We start from the raw sequence: 19,091 nt of genomic DNA on the forward strand, positions 1-19,091 counted from the left end.
TGCTTTTTGCCACTTGTTAATTATTTAGTTTTTTCTTGACCCGGAGCGTCTGTAGGTAAAGCTTTTTTGCCTACAACTGCATTAGTGTCTGGTTTCCTCCGATTCAGAAAAATCTTTTATGACTCTTGCAATTAGAGTTGGTGATTAGTAAGAACCGCTAAGTTCTTTGTGGTGTTCCCGGCCAAGAGAGGGTTCACGGAGGATATGAATTTTAAACACATACACGACAACTAATTGGAGCATCTATAAAATGACTATTGCATATTCACTCTGGCTTAATGGGGAAACAGCAAGTATTCTTTCAAAGCATATTAGCAACCACCAGCCAACAGCATTTAGGGCATATTTCATATTATAAAGGAGATGAATCTAGAGGGAGTTGACAAAAAAAAAAAAAGAAAGAAAAAACTTGTAGTTTGGGGATCATTTTCTTGGACTGGGTGACTTATGCAAAAAATCTGTTTCTTTCTTCCTCGCTCTTGCACCCTGGATATAGACTGTCAGTTTCGGATCCGAGGATGGTGATGGCAAAGCTTAGCCGGGTTCCCTGTCAAATCAAAGCTGTCACAGAATAAATCCCGCTGCCTGCTGCGAAGCCCCCGCGCACTGCAAACTTCAGTGAGCTAACTGGGTAATCAGTGTTTGGATATGCAGATCCCTGCTTTAAAAGGCGGGGTGACCCCCCCAAGAACCTCTCCCGGGGGCCGAAGCCCGCAGGTGCAGTGAGGCGTGCGCGCGCGGGTGCTGGCGCCTCCGAAGACGCCTCTCCGGGGGACAGGGAGCCGGGGCGCCCTGCGGGGTCTGGCGGCCGCGCACCGGCGGCTCGTCTCCGGCGGCGGCGGCGGCGGATGATGGTGGCGCCCGGCGCGCTGGGCTGTGTCTGTGCGTCGCCGCGGAAATCAGCGCTCGGCGCTGTACACTGAGCCCTTGCAGGTCCTCCGCAGCCCGGACCTTGGCGAGGACAGACCCGGCGCGTAGGGGCCGCGGACCGGCGTTCGGGGGGGGGTCCGGGGGTCGAGTGGGGTCGGCTTATCATGGCGGATCGGACAGCTCCCAGCTGCCAGCTCCGGCTGGAGTGGGTGTACGGGTACCGGGGTCACCAGTGCCGCAACAACCTGTACTACACTGCCGGCAAGGAGGTGGTCTACTTTGTGGCTGGGGTCGGGGTGGTTTACAACACCCGCGAGCACAGCCAAAAATTCTTCTTGGGACACAACGACGACATTATCAGGTAAGGAGGTGGCCTGGGGCGGTGGGAGGGGTTGAGTGTGGAGGTTGGAAGGGTCGGGAGAAGGATGACCAACCGGGCTTTCCTGGGGTCAGATCCGGGAGCCCCACGGAATACAGGATTCTCTCTGGAACCGCATGGAATAACAGAAAGGCTGCTGATTCTAAAGCTAGGGCAGAAACAGGATTGAGGTGCAGGTGGGGAAGGAGAGTTCTCTGTATTCCTCGGAAAGCTTCGGATCTCTAAGGAGTTGAGTGTCCTGATGCTTTTTTGGCGTTCATTCTTGCTACAAGTGGAAGGATCCTGGGTAACTATCAAACACTTCACGTTCCTTCCCTAACTAGGTAAATTTAGGACCAATAACCTGAACTGTGGGTATCATCTTTGGGAGGCTTCTCAGTAGGTTCCTCAGCAAGCAAGAGGGTTTAAAAACATATCTAAAAGAAAATTTTGCTACAGGTAATTTGGAATTTTCATCCCAGATGCTTTGAAACTGGGAAATTTCTTCTGCAGTGGGTGGGGAGTTTGTTCTCTAATATTTCGCTTGTCAGTGTTTTAATGCCTAAGAGCTTATTTATAAACTAAATGGATGCTTCCACACATCGCTGAGGTTATAAAAGGCTGCCAGCTGCTGGACCATGAAATCCTACCAGTCAGCCTACAGAATGACCAACATCTGGTAGTGGATGGCCAGGACTGATTACAAGAACACGACTGGATGAATAGCCATTTTAGGGGTTCTTCCCGTTCATTTGTAGATGAACATATTTTGATTATGTTCCTCTCTTGTTTGGACCAGCTACATTTTCCTCCAGCCCTTGTCAGCTTCTTGTGTGACCAAATTGAGGTGTGGTCCAGATGCTGTTCATAGGGAATCCCTTTCAGCCTTGGGCAGTTAAGGAAGATTTCCATGTTATGGGAGCCTCAGCCCACAGGGAAAATGACTTGCTGAGGATGGACTACAGCTGACAGAGACCATATTTTACCTTCCAAGCTTGTATATTCATTGATGTGGAACAACTTCCATCACATTTTCAGAATATTGCCACTTGTGCTCCACGTTTGCCTTTCATAATGAAATAAATGGTTAAGTGGTGTAATGTTAATGGTCTTAATTTTTCCCTGGGAAGAATGATTTAAAAAACTAGCTGCCCCCAAACCCCTCCTGCCTTGAGTACTGTGCTTATTCCGGAGCCTTTTTGTTCCACCTGAGACCTAAAGTTGAAAATTTTAGTACAAATTTATTTGAAGATATGGTAAGATATAGTTTTAAAAATCTTGACTTTTAGAAGATGAAGATTTTAAGCACTAGGAGCTCTACTGTGCTCAAGATTTGGTGGAACTAACGTAAAACTTTCTTCATGTCACATATGACAAACTAGCTCTTTCCTTCTCTCCCGGATATGACAATGACTGTGCTTGGGGCATCCCTACCTAGTTCTGCCCTGGAGGATTTCGCTTCTCTAATTGCCAGGCTGATTATTAAAGTCATAGGTGCAAATGATTAACAGTGACTTGTGAAAAGGTTAGATATTTCAAAATTTAAACCCATTATGTTTTTGCTCTCTCTTAATGCAGTGCTTTCCATTACACAATCAAAATAACATGCACTCCTTTGGGGGAAGGGAGAGAGTGGCAATTAAACAGAAAATTCCCTGGGGTTAAACAATATTTATGTGACAGTTCACTTAACTACTTTGAGGATTTGGACTCCTAACCTAATTTTTCTATAATAGGAAAAAAATGAAATGCACTGTTGAAACTGAAGGTGGGAAAAGGGTGGAGTTGCAGTAAATTGCTGTTATGACTGGCAGCTGGACTAGTGGGGGTTGATATCTGGCTTAAAGAAACACTCAGATTTGAAGAAAAGATGAATGAAGTTATTTGTATAATTGGGTTTTCAGGGAGCCTCACTTAATGAAAAAAAGTCAATTTAATTCTGTTCTATTTATTAAGGTTGTTATATCTTTATACTGAATAGTGACATAGTAATAAACTTGCCTTCAGAGAAAGGACTTTATTGCTAAATTTTGCATAGTTGGTTGGCCTGAGTCTGTATAGGTGAGCAGAATCTAATATCCATGTATGTCTTTGTATATAGAAATAAAATTAACCCCGGCAGATTAAAAAACACAAACCACAGATCATTATGAAATTAAGAGCTGCAAAATTAGAATGTTTATGCTTTTATTTTGTCTTAGCTTATATTTGTAAATCTTTTTTTCTGGTAAAGGCAGTGTACAAACTATGTTTGTTTTCATCCTCAGTATGTGGGACAGAAGTGCCATTTCTTTCATCATTTTAATCTCAGAAACATTAGATGTTTGAAATTAATGTTGTAAAAATGTTGGGAATGTTTGTGTATTAACTGTGTATATGGATAGGAAAATTGTACCCTTTTCTTTATGAATTTCAACTCACTTCTGTGTATCCCAGTTATACTACTGATTTTCCATTTAAAATATTGGAATTTGTCATTGAAAGAGAAGAACTATAGCCAAGGTGTTAGTGAAAAAAATTTTGGGATTGTTGAGGTGGGTAGAATCATTATATGAATATTGAAACTTTTAATTCTTGAGTCCATCACATGAGATAATGTAAGTAATTGTCCAATTAGCTTTTGCATTAGTTTGAAAGATACAGTCATGATGCATACATTTCTTACTGCTGTATTTATTGTGCTTTCCCTAGAATGTTGACTAGACAGCAGACCAACACATATTGATACCTCACTTCATTTTATAAAACCATGTGGTCTCTGGGATCAGGATGAACCTTAATAATAATGTAGGATTTGGCAGGGCTCATTAAACCTCAGCATATGTGTCCTCCTGATTTGATAGACTATGTGTTTAAGTCAGATTTTTAAAAAAGTTGTTGATATGTGAAGCGTAATGTGATTTATTGGTTGTGGAGACTTGGTTTTATTCTCTTGAATGATTACTTTTCAATACAGATAACAGATTAAACGATGACGCCATATTTTAGCCCTGATAATGTTGTTTTCTATTGGATGAATAACAGGACTCAAGTCAGGGCTTGAAGGCAAGGACAATCATAGAGACTAGATTAATTGCTAACTTGGTTTCTACTTCAGGTAGCAGCAGATCATGACAGAAATGGAGTAAAAGAAAGAAAAGGTCATGAACACATTTGCTCTCTGTCACCTCACTTCCATTTTCACAGGGACTCACTTGAGACATTTATCCTCATTGAGGATCTCTATATTGCTTTTGACTGGTTCCCTGGCTCCATTTTCTTTTCTCTTATTTTTCAGCTCTCTGTAACATGGGAGGTTTTTCTACAATACTGTTTCAGGAGAAAAGGCACTGACTTTGACCTCACATACATTCAGTATGAACCCCACTCTGCTATGGTGGCTGGACCTCTCAGGGGGCCTTGTTTATTTGTGAAATGGGGGTAACAATACCTAAGTTTCAGAATTGTAACTATTAGAAAGAATGTATGCAAATGATTTAGCATGGAGTCCAGCCCTTAGCTGATGTTCATTAAATGCTCTTAGCAGTAGCAGTAGTAGAACTTAATTAAAAACAGACACACGTACCAAAAACAAAACAGTGTATATGTACCACAGACTTTTAATCCACTCATCTACTGATGGACACTTGGGTTGTTTCCAGATCTTAGCCATTGTAAATAGTGCTGCTATGAACATTGGGGTACATATATTCTTCCTGATTGGTGTTTCAGGCTTCTTAGGGTATATTCCTAAAAGTGGGATCACTGGGTCAAAAAGCTGTGGTACATGTACACAATGGAATACTATGCAGCTGTAAGAAAGAAGGATCTCTTATCCTTTGAGATGGCATGGAAGGACCAGGAGAGCATTATGCCAAGTGAAACAAGCCAAGCAGAGAAAGACAAATATCACATGATCTCACTTATTTGTGGAATATAATGAACTAAACAAACTGCTGAACAAAATTGACCCAGAGACATAGAGGTGGGGTACAGACTGACAAGCCTCAGAGAAGGGGGTCCGGGGGGGGGGAGATAAACCACAGAACTTACATGCATGTATGCATGACCAATGAACATAGACAACAAAGCTGGGGATGGGGGGGAGGGGAGGGTGTTAGTGGGGGAAAAATGAGAAACATTGTAACAAAAACAAATTATTAATAAAAATAAATTAATGAAAACAAAAACAAAACAGTGATTCCGTATTCCCCACAGGCTAAAGCTCAAACTCAGCTTTCTGTTCTTTCTGGTCACAGTCCACCTTTCTCTCCTTATTTTTCTTTTCTTTCTTTTTTAAAATTCATAAATTATTTGCTTCCCACTTGCTATAGAATAAGATTACTCTGTTATTTCCTATCTCATGCTATAATGATTTATCACCCCATTCACCCTTCTCCCCCGTACCCTCCCCATCCAGTGGCATAGTGGTGGGAACATGGATTTTGGTGTCAGAAAGACCTGATTTTGAACCAGAATCTGCCACCAGTTGGGTACTTGGGAAATTACTAAACCTCTGTGAGTTTCAGCTATCATCAGTGAAACAGCTTCTCATCTCTAAAATTGGGGTTTAAAGATGAGGATGTGGAGGTTACATACAAGGTGCCCACGGTGTTTGGCAAACAGTAAGTGCCCACCACAGGGGGCCTGTTTGTATTCACATCCTGCATGGCCCCATCTGCTTCTGTCTCACCTCCCCCATGAGACCTTTTACCATCCTTAGATGAAGGGGTGCCTTGCACTTCGAAAGTTCTGCATCTTACAAGACCAGTACCGCTCAATGTGTATCACGTAGTGCCGTTCTTTCATTCTGAGTATTTTCACCTGTAAATGTATATAAGCTCCTGAGGCTGAGAATGAATTGAATAACCAGAGCCAACATTTTCTGAGTGCAGACTCACTGCTAAATGTGTGGACAGATGTATCTCATCCATCCTTTCAACAACTCCATGACGGTACTGTTGTTAACTTCAGTTTACTGGTGAGGAAACCAAGGCACAGAAAGGTTAAAGATCTTGCCCATGGTCACTGTTTAGCAGACTGTAGACTGGGAATTGGAATCCCTGTCAGTCTAATTTCAAAGTCCAAAGTCGTTGCTTCAGTGCTTTACAGACTCTTTTTATTTTTCTCAGAGACTGTGGTTTCTACCACCATACCTTGTTTCTAACCAGAACTTAGTGAGCTGGTTACTCTGTTTATCAGTCTTGTGCTCTAATCCAGAGTATTTGAAGCAGATGCTAGAACTCAGTCTAGAAATGAAACCATGTTCAAATTTATCACTGGCTTGAAATGATGACCTGAAACAATGATCTACTAGAGACATTAAAAAAGAAAAAGTCTCAGTTGTGACATTGCTAAAATAATCTGGTGCTGCAAATAAAATTAAACTTGTTGAATTTTGAGACAGGGGTATGCTTGGGCCCAGAGTATTGGGCAAACAGGTTCACATGAAGGCCTGGAGAAGTGATTTCATATTGTTTAGTTCCTTGATGAGTTTGAATTGGGAAACATGGGGGTAGCTCTAAAGAACCAAAGCCATATTGAGTTGAGTGCCGGCTCTGTATCAGACTGTGTGTGTGTGTGTGTGTGTGTGTGTGTGTGTGTGGTCACCTTATTGAATTATTCTCTCCTCCAACTCTGAGAGATAGCCTTCTCATTTTACAGGTACGGCTCTGAGAGGGAAAGAGATTTAAGCAGTCACTCAATGGTACCATCTACTGTTCATTGAATCTCACTCTGTTCTTTGGCAGGTGCATGAAGTGAAAGGTTTTGATGGAAGTTTATGATCTGTTCATAAGTGATTTTATTTTTATTATTCTTATTAATAAGCTATAGTCTATTTGTCTGCTGATTTTTATTAAGATTCATTCTCTCGCCCTGGCCGGTTTGGCTCAGCGGTTAAAGCGTCGGCCTGCGGTCCGGAGAGACCCGGGTTCGGTTCCCGCTAAGGGCACGTACTTCGTTGCAGTTTGTCCCCGGCCCTGGTTGGTCGTGCGGGTGGCAGCCACTCGATGTGTCCCTTCACATCGATGTTTCTCTCTCTCTCTCCCTTCCTCTGTCTCCCTCCCACTCTATCTGTACAAAAAATGGAAAAATATCCTCGGGTGAGGATAAAAATAAATAAATAAATAAATAAAAGATTCGTTCTCTCAGTTGGGTACATATATTATTCTTTCACATTTGCTTATTCATCAAAAACTCATTTCACATCTAGAATGTACCAGGTGCAGAGGTACAGCAGTGAGCCCGACCGAGTTCTCACCCCCGTTCTGGTTGGGGAGGCCAGCAGTGAGTGAACAACAACAGCAACAGGCTGAATACAGTTGTGATAAGTACTAAGAAGGGAATGATCATAGAGAGGAGCTGGATTGGGGGGGCGGGGTATGGGAGCTGCCTCAGGTAAGGTTTCCAGAGCAGCTCTCTATGGAGATGGCATTTCAGCTGATCCCTGAAGGACGAGGAGGGACAGATAAGTGAAGTTGCTTTGGCAGAGATTACATGCAAAGTCACCCGGATGGGAAAGAACTTTGTATGATCAAACTTTTGGTGTAGGTACTCAGAGAAAGATCAAGGTCATTGTAATTCTTATTCAGGTAATTTGGCACCATATGAGCTAGATTTCCCAGGAAAGTCACAAATATTTCATTCAGTTATTGTCATGGGTACCCTTGTTCTTGTCATATTTTTATTATCTTGTCATATTGAGACTCTATTTTTAATTCAGAATATATGACCATGTTTTTATTTTAAAAAATATGATCACTGTATAATGGGTTCTTTCAAAGCTTTAAAAACATTGCACTGGTGTATACTCTCTTAAAAGAATGATATTGGCCCCACCACCAGTGGTCAGTTCTAATGTAGATTATATTGTGGTGAAGTGAAAAACTGGCCCACAGCAGCATGTCTAAGCAGGGCTGTCCTAGGGCACCTCCTACCCACAAGAGGTGGATTTGAACGCTTCTGCAATGTAGGTGACATTTTTGCCACCAGCCAAGAAAAAGGAAGCAGCTGGGAAGGCTGATTTACTGGCTCCGTTTCTGGGACTGACTCTTCCCCCAGTGGACTGGGACCACGAAGAGAGCCATCCTTCAACCAGTGGACTACACGCCCTCAGTATGAGGCTCCTCTTGTAGGTTTAACTCGAGTTTGTCATGTATAGATTGGTCTTAAATGTAATTAAAGTGTTGGAGGGCAGATAGTTCTTCTCAAGTATCATTGTGCATAGGAGTCACCCGACCACTGAGTTAGTAAGTTATAGTAAGTGTGGGGCCTGACATTCTGTGTTTCTAACCAGCTCCCAAGGGATACTGATGCTGCTGGTCCACAAGCCACTCTGCACAGCAAGCTTTTAGGACCTCTTTGGTATGTTTCAGAGCCCAAAAGACCAGTACTTTTTTCAACCCAAAAGATATTGCCTGCAAGTGAAATAGACTTTTAATAATATATGTATGTATGATTCATATATTTATTAAATTTTTAAATGAACAGAATCAATTTTTAAAAATTAATTTGGCACTTAGCCCAATGTTCTTTCTTCTGCAGAAAGAACCAAGCAGGCCCTGGTTGGAACAAGTTAAGAAGATGGTGAGCCTGTCTGTGTGGTCAGTGGAAGAGTGTGTCCCCAGACTTTGTGTAGATACAGTCTTTTGAATTCTGTATATACCTAGGAGTCGAATTTTTGAATTATATAGTAACTCTATGTTTAATATTTTGAAGTACTACCAAATTGTTTTCCAAAGCAGCCAAACAATATTATAACCCCACCAGCACTGAATGAGAGTTTCAATTCCTCTGCATCCTTACTAATACTTGTTATAATCTGTCGCTTTGATTATGGCCATCCTACTGGGTGTGAAGTGGTATCTCAGGCGGTTTTAATGTGCATTTTCCTAATGATTAATAATGTTGATTACTTTTTATAAATGTATTTGTATATTTTCTTTGGAGAAAATGTCCATTCAAATGCTTTGCCCATTTTCTATTTGGTTTATTTGTCTTTTTATTTTTGAGTTCTAAGAGCTCTCTCTATATTGTCAATGTACCTTATCTGATGTATTATTTGCTTCCATTTAGTGAGTTGTTTCACTTTCTTAATGGTGTCCTTTGAAGCACAAAAGTTTGTTCTCTTTTTTATCCTCACCCTAAGATGTGTTTTTATGAATTTTAGAGAGAAAGAGAGAGGGTGAGAGAGAGACAGGGAAACGTCGATGTGAGAGAGAAATATTGATTTGTTGCCTCTTGTACACACCCTGACCCCACCCTGACAGGCGGTCAAACCCACAGCCTAGGTACGTGTCCTGGCTGGGAATCGAAACCACACACTTTTGGTGAACAGGATGATGCTCCAACCAACCGAGCCACCTGGTACAAAGGTTTTACATTTCGATGATGTCCAATTTAATTTTCTTTTGTTGCTGATCCTTTTGGTGTTATATCTAAGAAACCATTGCCTAATTGAAGGTCATGAAGATTTATTCCTATGTTTTCTTCTAAGAGTTTTATAGTTTATCTCTGACATTAAGACAGGTGATCCATTTTGAGTTCACTTTTATATGTGATTTGAGGTAGGGAGTCCAACCTCATTTTTCTGCACATGGAAATCCAGCTGTCCCAATACCATTTGTTTAAAAGACTGTCCTTTCCCCATTGAATTGTCTCCACATCTACAGCCTTTGAATTCCTCTCGCAGGGGACCCATTCCACTCACATAGAAGGTGCTGAACATTTGGGGACGTAGACAAGGAACCACTCATTTAAAAGATTAACCTAAAAGTAATAGAAATCTGACGCTTTGGTTTCTATCCCATATTTGTGAAGATGCTGTTAGACCCTATGAAGGATATATAGATTTTTATATATTTAAAGAATGTAGCCATTTATACTTTGAGGAACCAGTGCAGTATTTAGTAACTGCTAGTTTAGGGACCAGCAACAGTCTATAGATCTTTGTTTACTCCCAAAGATTTGTGCTTTTAAAAACTGAATTTATAGCCCTGGCTGGTTTGGCTCAGCGGTTTGCGTGTCGGCTCTGCTCCTTTATCAGTTCACTCCTTTCTTTCCGCAGTGGGAGGCAGGCACCTGCGTGGCCTCAACCCAGAAACTGTAGGGTTCCAGGGTTGCCCACTAGTCGTCTGCCATCCCCTTTCCCATCCGCCTGCAGTAGGGAAGGGGCAGGCCAGCACCACCTTCCTGGTGAAAGAAGCTTTCTCTGGGCTGGTCGGAGATATTAGGCTGAAATAGAAACAGGCTGGTTGGAGAATCATTCTAAGGGTACTGAGAATCATTTTAAGGCACAAGGATCATAAGGGGATGAGAATCTTTTGGAACTCAGTTAGAGGGAGGAGCATGGCTGGCCTCTCAGCACTGCAAGGTAAATAGGCAGCGAGTTTCTTCTTCTTGCAAGGTTTCTAACTGTCACAGGGATTCACATCTCTGCTTCCTTCTGCATAATATATACTTTGATTTTCTCTGACCGCAGATTAGCTTTTTGGCTTAATGATCCATTTTGCACACAGCACCCCTCCCCAAATCTGTCTTTGTCCTCAGCACACATGACTATCCAGCTAGGTTCTACAAAACCAGCTGAGTCGATCTTTTGAGCTTTCATTTAGAACGGATCATTACGTTAAGAAGCCACGAAGATTTCTTGAGTGTCTGCTATGTGTCATGCACTGTGCTAGGCACTGAGGACCCAACAGTGAACAGTATGTATCTCCTCTCAAGGAACTTACACGCAAAAAGGCAATATTCATAAAGTAGCAGCTGGATATGGTGTGTCAGGTCTATCATTGTTAGCCCAAGATATCTGGACGTATGCGTAACCCATTCAGTGTGTGTGTGTGTGTGTGTGTGTGTGGGGGGGTGCGGTCAGAGAGGGCCTTCTGGGGAAAGGAGCATCATTAGATGTAGGCTCTAGGCTGGTCACTCAGGCTACAGTTTGGATAACGGATTGTTAGAAAGAAAGTCTGGGGGTACTTGAAGTAATCCATCTGTGAGATCATTGCACAGGAAAGCAATGAAAATATTCTGCAAGGAAAGCAATGAAAATATTCTGGAGATTCTAGATTCCTAGTGATTGTTTGGATATAGGTGGTGGAGGAGAAGAAAGGGTAAGGTAATGTTCAAGTTTCTAGCACAGTCAACTGGTTGGATGGTGGTTATCATTCACCAAAATAGAATGGGGAACAGAGTCAAGGTCAGAGGGTGATGAGTTCATCTCTGAATATATTTAAAATATGTTGTTTTCTTAAAAATTATTTTCGGTGTTCTCCTCTGGGAGGAAGGTCGTCCTCTTTGACCCAGCATGCAGCTTTGGGAGGGACGCACATGGATCAGTGAGGGAGGAGGGGGACACCCGCCTAGCCAGTCAGATCAGCCGAATCAACCCTGGCGATCCGTGGGGTGACAGATTGCACAGCCAGATCGCCCTCACATCCTAAAATATGTTTTTATTGATTTTTTTAGAGAGAGAGTGATAGAAACATTGATGTGAGAAAGAAACATAGATGGGCTGCCTCCTGCACACCCCCCCTTGGGAGTCAGGCCCGCAACCCAGGCATGTGCCCTGATCATGATAGAACAGGGATCTCTCAGTTCATGAGCTGATGCTCAGTGCACTGAGCCAACCGGCCAGGCCCAGCTTTGAGCTTATTTAGATAGAAATGTGGGGCATCCAAGAGGTGACTATACATTTCCACGGGTCTTCTTGCTTAGGGGAGGGCCGTGGGTATTGCAGTGAGAGTGTAGGAGTGATGAGCTAACCCAGACAGCGTGTGGAGGAAGACGAGGCCAGGGCTCACATTTGGGGAAGATGAACTGTTAGGAGATCAGCAGAGAAAGAGGTGCTTATGAAAGATGGGATGAGCCGCAGGGTGGGAGGGAAACCAGAAGAGTAGAATCCCTGGAGGCCAAGAGCAGAGAGTGTCAAGGAGACCTTCAGCAGTGTCACTGTAACAAGGTAAGTCTGGAACCGCGCCCTGTGGGTTTAGCAGTAAGGTGGTCATTGATGAATTGCTTTTGCTACATTAACACTGGGAGTGATTATTGTCCTCTGGGTTGTACTTTTCTCTGGGTTTTAAACTTTCTCTTTTGGCCGTTAGAATTCCCAGGGTCATTTTCTTTTAGCTTTACTTTTCTTCTTATAATCTTTTTATATATTTTGCTCATGCTTCAGTGAGTTTTATGCTGCAGTGACAGTAAGCAGTCATCTCAGCTTAATGACTTTTATCTCTAGCCGACTGGAGCTCTCTCTCTCTCTTTTTTTTTTTTTACAATAAGAGACATCATTACAGAGGTTGCTTCTTGGTAAAAAGCCTTCCAGGTCTATCTTTCTGCAGACAGTGTACACAAACATAATCACTTCGGCCAGGCCATGTTTATCAATGTGAGAGCCTGGCCTGCTGACAGTGAATTTACAGTCATCCTTTTTGCCTTGAGTAACCTTCGGTTTTTAGTCTGTATGATAAAATATAAGGAAGAGATATAAATGCTTGAACGTTTTATAATTAATCTCCTCCCAGAACGTCACTCGGCTGTTTCTATAATCTATAGGAGAAAAACGAGATGTTCAGTGACAGAAGCATGCTCAGTGACTTCTGTGTAAATGGCAGTGTTCGGGCCACAGCGATGACAGTTATTGAGCAGGAGACACGGGGTGTCTACCACTGCCCCCCTCTTTATCTCCATCCTCCGGCCCCAAGTAGAGTTGATCATGTCTTCTCTGTCTTGCTTCCGCCTGGTTCACACCCCTGTTAACTTTCGTCTGGACTATGACAGTAGCCTCCTAACTAGTCTTTCTGCTCCTATTATTACTCCCCTCATCAGTCCTGTCTTTGAAAACCTGGCTAAACTTTAAACAAATACAGATTTAAAAGCCCACTCCTAAAGATTCTGATTCAGTAGGTCTGGCCATAAGCCCCCCCAATCTGTATTTTGAAGAAATTTCCCATAGAAACATGGATAGGTGCATATAAGTGTACACACGCTCAGCTTCCTCGCCCTGTCCACTGGGAGGACCGGCAAACAATGACACCCAAACACCCAGAACTTCAGAATGGTTTCCAAATGCCATTCCCCACACAAAAGGATTAGAACTTATAAAAAGAAGTTTATTCCAGACTTGGGGCAGGGTAAACACAAAACAAGTCTCAAGTAAGCTTCTTGTGGTAGAAAGCATAGCGGTGCTGCCCCGGCCGGTTTGGCTCAGCGGTTAGAGCGTCGGCCCGTGAACCAGAGAGGCCTGGGTTCGGTTCCTGCTGAGGGCATGTGCCTTGGTTGCAGTTTGTCCCCGGCCCTGGTTGGGGTTGTTTGAGTGGCAACCACTCGATGTGTCTCTCTCACTTTGATGTTTCTTTCTCCCTCTGCCTCCCTCTCTCCCTCCTGCTCTATCTGAAGATAAATGAAAAAATGTCCTCGGGTGAGGATAAAAAAAAAAAAAGCATAGCAGTGCTAAAAGAATAAGGGGAGATACTACAACGACACAAGAGCCAGCTTGAGGGAACTTCCACTGGCCACATCTGGGATGATTTGAGCTTAAATTATAATCCACTGAATAAAGCAAAAACCCACGTATCTGTACTGATACAAATTGCCGATGGGAAGAAGAGAAGTATCTTCCTTGAGCAGGTCAACTACTAACTATAAATGGAATGATGGAGTTAGAAAATCAATGGATGTTATAACTTGTGGTAAAAGTTTGTTGAAGAATGTGATATTCACATAGGCCTTTGCCACAAAATACTTTCTAATTACAAAGGACAAACAATAACCACAGCAGCGAAACCTGGCAGACACCACCTTACCCAAATGATCAAAGTTAACATTTACAATAATGGGACCAACAGAGTCATTTTATGAAAGGTTCCCCATGGGTTCTGGGTTCTGGAATCCCTGCTGGGCCTGGGATTAGCCTTCGAAGTACTGGGCTGATCTGTCCCTGACCTGCTGAAAAACTCCTGCGGGCTACTTGCTTCCGGAATGGGCCTCGATCACTGGGGTACAGCCCGACCCCGCATCTTTGCCACCATCTCCTACCATACCTGTGTTCCTTTGTCCTCCCATCTCCTACCATACCTGTGTTCCTTTGTCCTCCCATCTCCTACCATACCTGTGTTCCTTTGTCCTCCCATCTCCTACCATACCTGTGTTCCTTTGTCCTCCCATCTCCTACCATACCTGTGTTCCTTTGTCCTCCCTCACTTTGCTCCCATCACACCCCACTCCCTGCCGCGACTGCACACGCCCTGCGGCTTGGAATGCCCTGCCAGTCTGTCGGGGGGAGTTGTGTTCTCCAACAGGCAACTTCAGTGTCTGAGAAGCTCTCCCTGATTTCCTGAGTCGGAGTCAACGTCTCTTTCCTCAGTGAACCCGACAGCATTTTCTCCATGCCTCTCTTATACAGCACTTCTCATGTTATGCTACATCTTTCTATTTGTGTAGTTCCCCAACCCACTCACCCAGCCAACCATCCCCTCTGTGTCCTGGAGGCACTTTATGTGGTAGAAAGAGCCAGGGCTTCAAAGCCAGTCAGACTGAGGTTCGACTCAGATTCTACCACTTATTCGTTGTTACCCAATCAGCCTCAGCTTCTTCCTCTAGACCTATGGTAGGTTTTGCAAAAATTCAATTAAATTAAGCACGTAAGGAGCTTTGCAAAGTGAGTTGAAGAGGAATAAAGAAAAAGAAACCTCCCTACCCTAAGGTTTTACAAATATATACAGAAAAATATTTAACATATATTTTCCCCTGTAATTCTGCAGAAGTTCAGTGGCATAGTCACATAGCTAGTCACCCACAGACGCACTCTGAACACGTTTCTACCGCAAAGCCATTCTCTTTCTGTTACACGGAGACTAAACCAGGAAGGAGAGACAGGGAGGGTCTCTTGTGGAAAATGTTCAGCTAGAGTCGCAGGCTCAACCCATTCACAGGAAGGGAGAAGTGGTCAGCGAACGCGGTTTGGTGGAGACCCAGATTAGACCGTCTCTTGTACGGGTGGCCCCCAGCATGGATGAGGGGGAGACTCATCTCACAGGTGTCGATTGAGTGCTGTCCAGGAGACAGCCCTGGTGGTTGCCATGTGTGAGAAGTCAAAGGAGCGCAGGTGACGCGAAGAGGGCTGAAGGTGGAACCTGGAATACACCCTTACCTTTCAGCCAGAGCACAGCAGGAGCACAGAGGACCCTGAGGAGCAGAGGGACAGGAAGAAGAGAGAGAGTGCAGGGACTTGGGGACAAGGAGGCATCAGTGCCTGTCTTGTGTGTTTTGGAGGGGCTGGTGGCGAGGGATCCACTGTGGAGCCCAGCGAAGAGCCGGGCCAGGATTGGGAGTCCAGAGAGGTCAAGGGAAGAGTATTTTCATTCAAGTAGTGCAGAGGCAGAACCCAGACTGCACAGAGAGCGAGAACGAACATGTGGAGGCAACAGGAACGTGTTGGGCAAAGCCCTTCTTGATATCTGGAGGATTTAAGAGTCATTTTTTTCCGAGGCACCTATCCTGGGAGATTAAGCACCCTGAGGTGTCATCTGTTCCAGGAGGGGCTGCGAATGAAGGTGCAAGTTCAGCAACTGCATCTTACTCCCCAAACCATCCTTAATCAAGAGGCATGTTTGCTTTAATGGAGTAACAAATCAGAGGTTTGAAAATCCATTTTATTGTTTTGCTAAGGATAGGCCTGTAATTTCATCTGGTTTTATAGTGATTGATCATTTCTTTCCAAGACTTACACAGCATTCTGTTTGAATGCTGTAGGGAGGGAGAACAACAGAAGAGGAAAAAGAAAGGAAAACAGGTTTTGTTGTTGTTGCTGTCCTTATAGACTGCTACGCACCTCAAAGACTAAATGATAGGCTCATACTTCACGTAATTCAGAGCTTAGTCTTTTTCCGAGCTAGAGCAGACTTTCTCTCTATATATATTTATATAGATAGGAATATTTATATAGATGGGAAATGATATCTGTTTCTAGGTATATTTAATTCCATGTGTTCCACTTTTTTTTTTAAATCCTCATCGAGGACATTTCTCCATCCTTTGGTCAGATGGGGGGGGGGGAGAGAGAAACATCGACGTGAAAGGAACACATCGAGTGGCTGCCACCCGCACGACCAACCAGGGCTGGGACAAACTGCAACCGAGGTACGTGCCCTTAGCGGGAACCGAACCCGGGTCTCTCCGGACCGCAGGCCAACGCTCCAACCGCTGAGCCAAACCGGCCAGGGCCATGTGTTCCACTTTTATCTAAATCTCTCTTGAATCTCAGAGGCCAATTCAGCAACTAGCTTTTTCCTTCTGGGTACCACAAGAAAGTGGAAATCATCTTCCCTGCTATAAATCAGTGAAAGCATGGGGCAGTAGCATGCCGTGAGGGATGACGCAGAGGCGCCGTGTCACGGAGGCAGTCACTAGAAGACATCCTAGAAGTGGTTACAGGTTCTTAGTTGTTGGATGTGTAAGTACTTTTCTCCTGTGCTCTCTGCACGTCAGAGACTGTGTTTTCTACAGCCTGTGCTCATGCGACGTGGACACCTATCCCTGACCTTTTCCCTAAGCATTCCCGGGGATTTCAACGACAGGATTTTAACAAGTGATTTTATTAAATCTCGAGGAGATAGGCAACATTTTTGGTAAATATGAGTAAAGTATAAATAATAATTTTAGAACTTTGCCAAATGTCTCTACTATGCTGGTGGATAAAATGCTTCACTTGTTTGCATAATTAGACCACACTGTACAGTGGCTTCCGAGTCTAAAGTCTGCACGTATCCACTGCAAATGTAGCAAAGGGCACCCTTCTTTCTCATGCTAAGTGTGCTTTCTGGGTAATAAGGTAAAAGGTCTGCTAGACTGATGTTTGGGTAGTAGCTAATGAAAATAGGTAGCAGAAAATATACTCAAACAAGGCAGGAATTCAGAACACTGGAAGTTTGTTTATATAATGAGATCTTAAAACTCAATTTTAAAAAAATCCTCACCTGAGTATGTTTATTTATTTTATATTTAAAAAATATTTTCTCCTTATTGATTTTAGAGGGGGGGGAAGGGAGAGGAATAGAGAGATAGAACATCGATGAGATAGACATTGATTGGCCGCCTCCTGCATGCCCCCCACTGGGGATTGGGCCCACAGCCTGGGCATGTGCCCTGACTGGAAATCGAACCAGCGACCTCTTGGTGCCTGGGTCGAGGCTCAACCACTGAACCACACTGGCCGGGCTATTTATTGATTTTTAGAGAGAGAGAGGGAGAAAGGAGGTGGGGGCGAGAGAGAGAGAAACACCTGTGTAAGAGAGAAACATTGATTGGTTGCCTTCTGTACATACCCCCGACGGGGGATCACACTTGCAACCTGGGTATATGCCGTGACTGGGAATTGAACCCACAACTTTTTGGTGTATGGGACAGTGTTCTAAGTTAACTGAGCCACCTGGCCAGGGCAAAACTGTCTCTATATTTTTTAAATTCAGATTATTAGCCTTGTTTGGGGATTCCAAAAACCCTGATACAGGAAGTAAACAAATATTTGTGAAATGACAGAAAACATAATGCTCTCTCTATACATTTCTGCTTAAACCTCCCTGTCGCTGTGGTGTGGGAAAACTAGTGTGTCAGAAGCAAACATAACGAATGAACTTAATTCTCACTTGAGACTAAAATGGCAATAAAAGAATTGTACTTGTAAGGAAGGTTAGAACTTAGTGAATTTATTTCAGGCTTTTTGTTTTATTTTATTTGGGCCCTAAGCAAAAATACTATGTTAATTAGTACAATTGATTTTGTGACATGTTATTTATCCCTGAAATATGTGAAATTATGAAAAAAATCGAAGTATATGTGGAAGAATGTTCAACGGTTTTTATTTCTATTAGTATACTTGTTTTAATCTTGTTTATTCTGAACTACATTGTATATGTTTGTCTAGGATTACTTCTTTATATTAGTACTGGGATTACAGCACTGAGCCAGGATTACTCATCCTAATTTTGTGCCTAGTTATATTTTTTGTAATATATAGGTAAGAACATTTTACTTTATATGCACAGGGTGTTCCAGTAATTCTGGAGGAAACCAATTTCTTTTAGTGTGGTTTATGACAAAAGTAAGGGTAAAATTGTTTATTGATTTTTGGCAAGCCATCAAGAAGAAAACAGCTATTTGACAGAAATCTCAGGAAAAATAAACTGTAAGATGACATAAGAAATGATCCAAACTATAATTACACGGTACCAAATAAAGACTCAATAAAGATTTACTTCCTTTTCATTCCAACATTTGCCCTAGTGCTTTTGGGAAGCATAATTTTTAAGTGATCCTGAGTTGACGTTATAAACTAAAAGTCATGAGTGTTATTAAAAATAATCTTATAGTTTGGCTCAGCAGTTAGACCATCGGCCTATGGACCAATGAGTCGTGGGTTCGATTCCGGTCAAGGGCATGTACCTCGGTTGCAGTTCGTCCCCAGCCCTGGTTGGGTTGTGTGGGAGGCAACCACTCGACGTGGCTCTATCACATCGATGTTTCTCTCTGTCTCTCTCTCCCTCCCTCCCTCCCACTCTATTTGATAATAAGTAGAAAAATATCCCTGGGTGAGGAATAAAAAAAAAATCTTATAAGGACCTACCTGGATTGGGAGAATATAGAATCTGGTTTTGGGTTTTTCTTCTCCTGGCTAAAAGGCTGGATTCTCTCTTGTTCACCATTATCCTCACATGCCCAGCACAAGGCCTGGCATGGGGAAGCCACTCAATACATTTATGTTGACTTGAATTGACTTAGAGGCCAGCATTCTCCTACATGTGGCTTTTGGAAGAACCCCTGGACTTGTAGTTTGTCACCTCAGTCTGTTCTGTCTCCTCATTCCTACTGATGGCGCCCGGCTTGTCCA

The 19,091-nt window shown here is 43.1% G+C and overlaps 1 protein-coding gene across 4 annotated transcripts in view; it reads left to right on the forward strand.

The window, feature by feature from the left end:
- The first annotated feature begins 1,002 nt into the window (after nt 1-1,002).
- EML6 (EMAP like 6) overlaps nt 1,003-19,091 on the forward strand; it is a 242,075-nt gene continuing 223,986 nt past the window's right edge. For 3 of the 4 annotated variants that reach the window (XM_036262729.1, XM_036262728.1, XM_036262727.1), the window contains exon 1: nt 1,035-1,231. In XM_036262729.1, the coding sequence (XP_036118622.1) occupies nt 1,035-1,231 (197 nt within the window). Of the gene's footprint in view, nt 1,232-19,091 lie in introns of all 4 variants that reach the window. The other variant, XM_036262726.1, reaches the window with a different exon arrangement.

The sequence above is a fragment of the Molossus molossus genome, unplaced genomic scaffold (genome assembly GCF_014108415.1).
Source record: "Molossus molossus isolate mMolMol1 unplaced genomic scaffold, mMolMol1.p scaffold_m16_p_15, whole genome shotgun sequence".
NCBI lineage: Eukaryota > Metazoa > Chordata > Mammalia > Chiroptera > Molossidae > Molossus > Molossus molossus.